The sequence below is a fragment of the Terrapene carolina genome, unplaced genomic scaffold (assembly GCF_002925995.2).
Source record: "Terrapene carolina triunguis isolate 2854851 unplaced genomic scaffold, T_m_triunguis-2.0 Scaffold24709, whole genome shotgun sequence".
NCBI lineage: Eukaryota > Metazoa > Chordata > Testudines > Emydidae > Terrapene > Terrapene triunguis.
In genome coordinates this window covers 1,574-3,874 of record NW_020689060.1, presented here as the reverse complement: position 1 = coordinate 3,874, position 2,301 = coordinate 1,574, and the positions used below count along the sequence as shown (strand labels likewise).

Genomic DNA, 2,301 nt, shown 5'->3' with positions numbered 1-2,301 from the left:
GGGGGGGGCAGGGAGGTGGGACGGCCTGGGGGGGCCGAGTGGGGAGGGGAGAAGTGACGGCCTGGGGGTGCCCCCCAGGGTGGGGAAACCCCCCCACTGACTCTCCCTCCCCCCCTCCCCAGCGCTGCTGGGGGTTCGCTGCTACGGCGCCCACCTGAACGGCTACACCTGGCGCGGGGGCCGCCCCTGCATGTGGCTGGGCCGCCGCGCCCTCAGCAAGCCCACCTACCCCGGCCGGCTGGACAACCTGGTGAGGGGGGCACCGCGGGGGAGGTACCACGTTGGAGGGGCCCAGGGCAAGGTACCACGCTGGGGGGAAGGTACCACGCCAGAGGGGCCCAGGGGGAGGTACCATGCCAGAGAGGCCTGGGAGGAAGGTACCACATTAGAGTCCCCGGGGAAGGTACCACGCCGGGGGGGGTACCCTGCCGGAGGCCCCTGGGGGAGGTACCCCACGTGCAGGACACTGCCCTCACTCCCTGCTGTCCCCCAGGCGGCGGGGGGCATCGCGGTGGGGCTGGGGGTGACGGAGACGCTGGTGAAGGAGTGCCAGGAGGAGGCCTGCATCCCCCCCGCGCTGGCAGCCCAGGCCCGGCCCGTGGGCACCATCAGGTAACTCGGGGTGGGGGGTCACCCTCTCTAACCCCCACCCCAGCCCCTGGCTCTGCCAGGTCAGCATCACCCTGCGGCCAAGGGGAGAACTGCATCCGCAGGGGCTGAGCCCAGGACCAGGGGGTCAGGGGGGTGGAAACCAGGCAGGGTCCAATGGGGAGCCGCTGCCCCCCCCCCCCCAGCACCCACCCTGCTGACCCCCTCTCCCCTCCCCCTAGCTACACCTATGAGGACCATCGGGGCATCTTCCCCGAGTGCCAGTTTGTCTTCGACCTGGAGCTGCCCGAGGAGTTCGAGCCCCACGTGGGCGATGGGGAGATGCAGGAGTTTTACCTGTTGGGCCTGGATGAGGTGAGCGACGGGCAGGGGCGCTCTCCCTTCCCAGTCAGGGCCAGGCGCTGCGGGGCACTGTGCTGTGGGGCAGGGTGCTCAGTAGGGGGCACCTCCCCCTGGCAGGCTGGGCACTGGGGGGCACCGTGCTGCAGGGAGGGGGTCAGGGGCACCCGTCCGGGCAGTTAGTGCTGCCACTCACGCCCTGTGGCTGCCCCGACCCACCCCGAGGGAGGTTGCAATGGTTATCGCCCATGGCGACAGCCCATGACCATACACTTCTTAGGGAGCTCCGGGCACCGTTATGTGTGGCCGTTTCCCAGCTGCTCCACTCCAGAGGTGGCTGCTTCTCAGTGGAAGGCTGGCCGGCCGCCCGCCCACAGCTGGTCTCTCTCACGCAGGTGAAGGACGCCATCGCATCAGGTGACTTCAAACCCAACTGTGCGCTGGTCGCTCTGGATTTCCTCATCCGGCATGGCCACCTCCAGCCCGATCACGGTGAGGGGACAGCCCCGGGCTCGGCTAGCAGGGGCTGCGGGTCAGAAGTGAGGGGCAGCGGCAGAGCTGGGGGGAGCCCAGAGGGCTGCAGGTCGGGAGTGAGGGGCACGGGCAGGGCAGAGCCCAGGGGGCTGGGGGGCGGGAGTGGGGCTTTGCACCAGCCTCTCACCCCCTGTTCTCCCCACAGAGCCCCACTACGCCGAGCTGGTCGAGGGGCTGCACCGGAGCCGGTGAGAAGTCGCCGCTCATCTCCACTTCTGCTGCCCCTGCCCAGCGACCACTGCTCCTGTGACAAGGGTGCCAGGACACAGGGCCCAACCCCTCTGCACCCCGCCCCCCGGCACCTGCCTGAATAAAGCCTCAAACCCTCTGCTGCTGTGTGCGTCTGGCTCTGGGGGGGCGCAGCTCACACACCGCAGGGCCCGTCCCCTTCAGCAGGGGGCGCAGGGACACACACACACACAGGGTGCAGGGCCCGTCTCCTCCAGCGGGGGGCGCAGGGACACACACAGGGCACAGGTCCCGTCCCCTCCAGCGGGGGGCGCAGGGACACACACAGGGCGCAGGTCCCGTCTCCTCCAGCAGGGGGTGCAGGGACACACACAGCGCAGGGCCTGTCCCCTCCAGCAAGGGGCACAGAGACACACACACAGGGCGCAGGGACACACACAGTGCAGGGCCCGTCCCCTCCAGCGGCGAGCACAGGGACCCACAAATGGCGCAGGGCTCCACACAGTGCAGGGCCCGTCCCCTCCAGCGGGGGGCGCAGGGACACACACAGAGCACAGGGTTTGTCCCCTCCAGCAGGGGGCGTAGGGCCCCACACAGCGCAGGGCCCGTCCCCTCCAGCGGGGAGCGCAG

General features: G+C 70.3%; 1 protein-coding gene across 1 annotated transcript; it reads left to right on the top strand.

Moving 5' to 3' along the window:
• Nucleotides 1-122: 122 nt before the first annotated feature.
• LOC112125827 (nudix hydrolase 20, chloroplastic-like) lies at nucleotides 123-1,810 on the top strand (the record flags this gene model as incomplete). The annotated part of the gene is made up of 5 exons (XM_026662237.1): nucleotides 123-250; nucleotides 494-612; nucleotides 831-963; nucleotides 1,344-1,440; nucleotides 1,628-1,810. Coding segments are annotated over 5 exons (524 nt in total), but the record flags the coding sequence as incomplete, so codon positions are not given.
• Nucleotides 1,811-2,301: the final 491 nt, after the last annotated feature.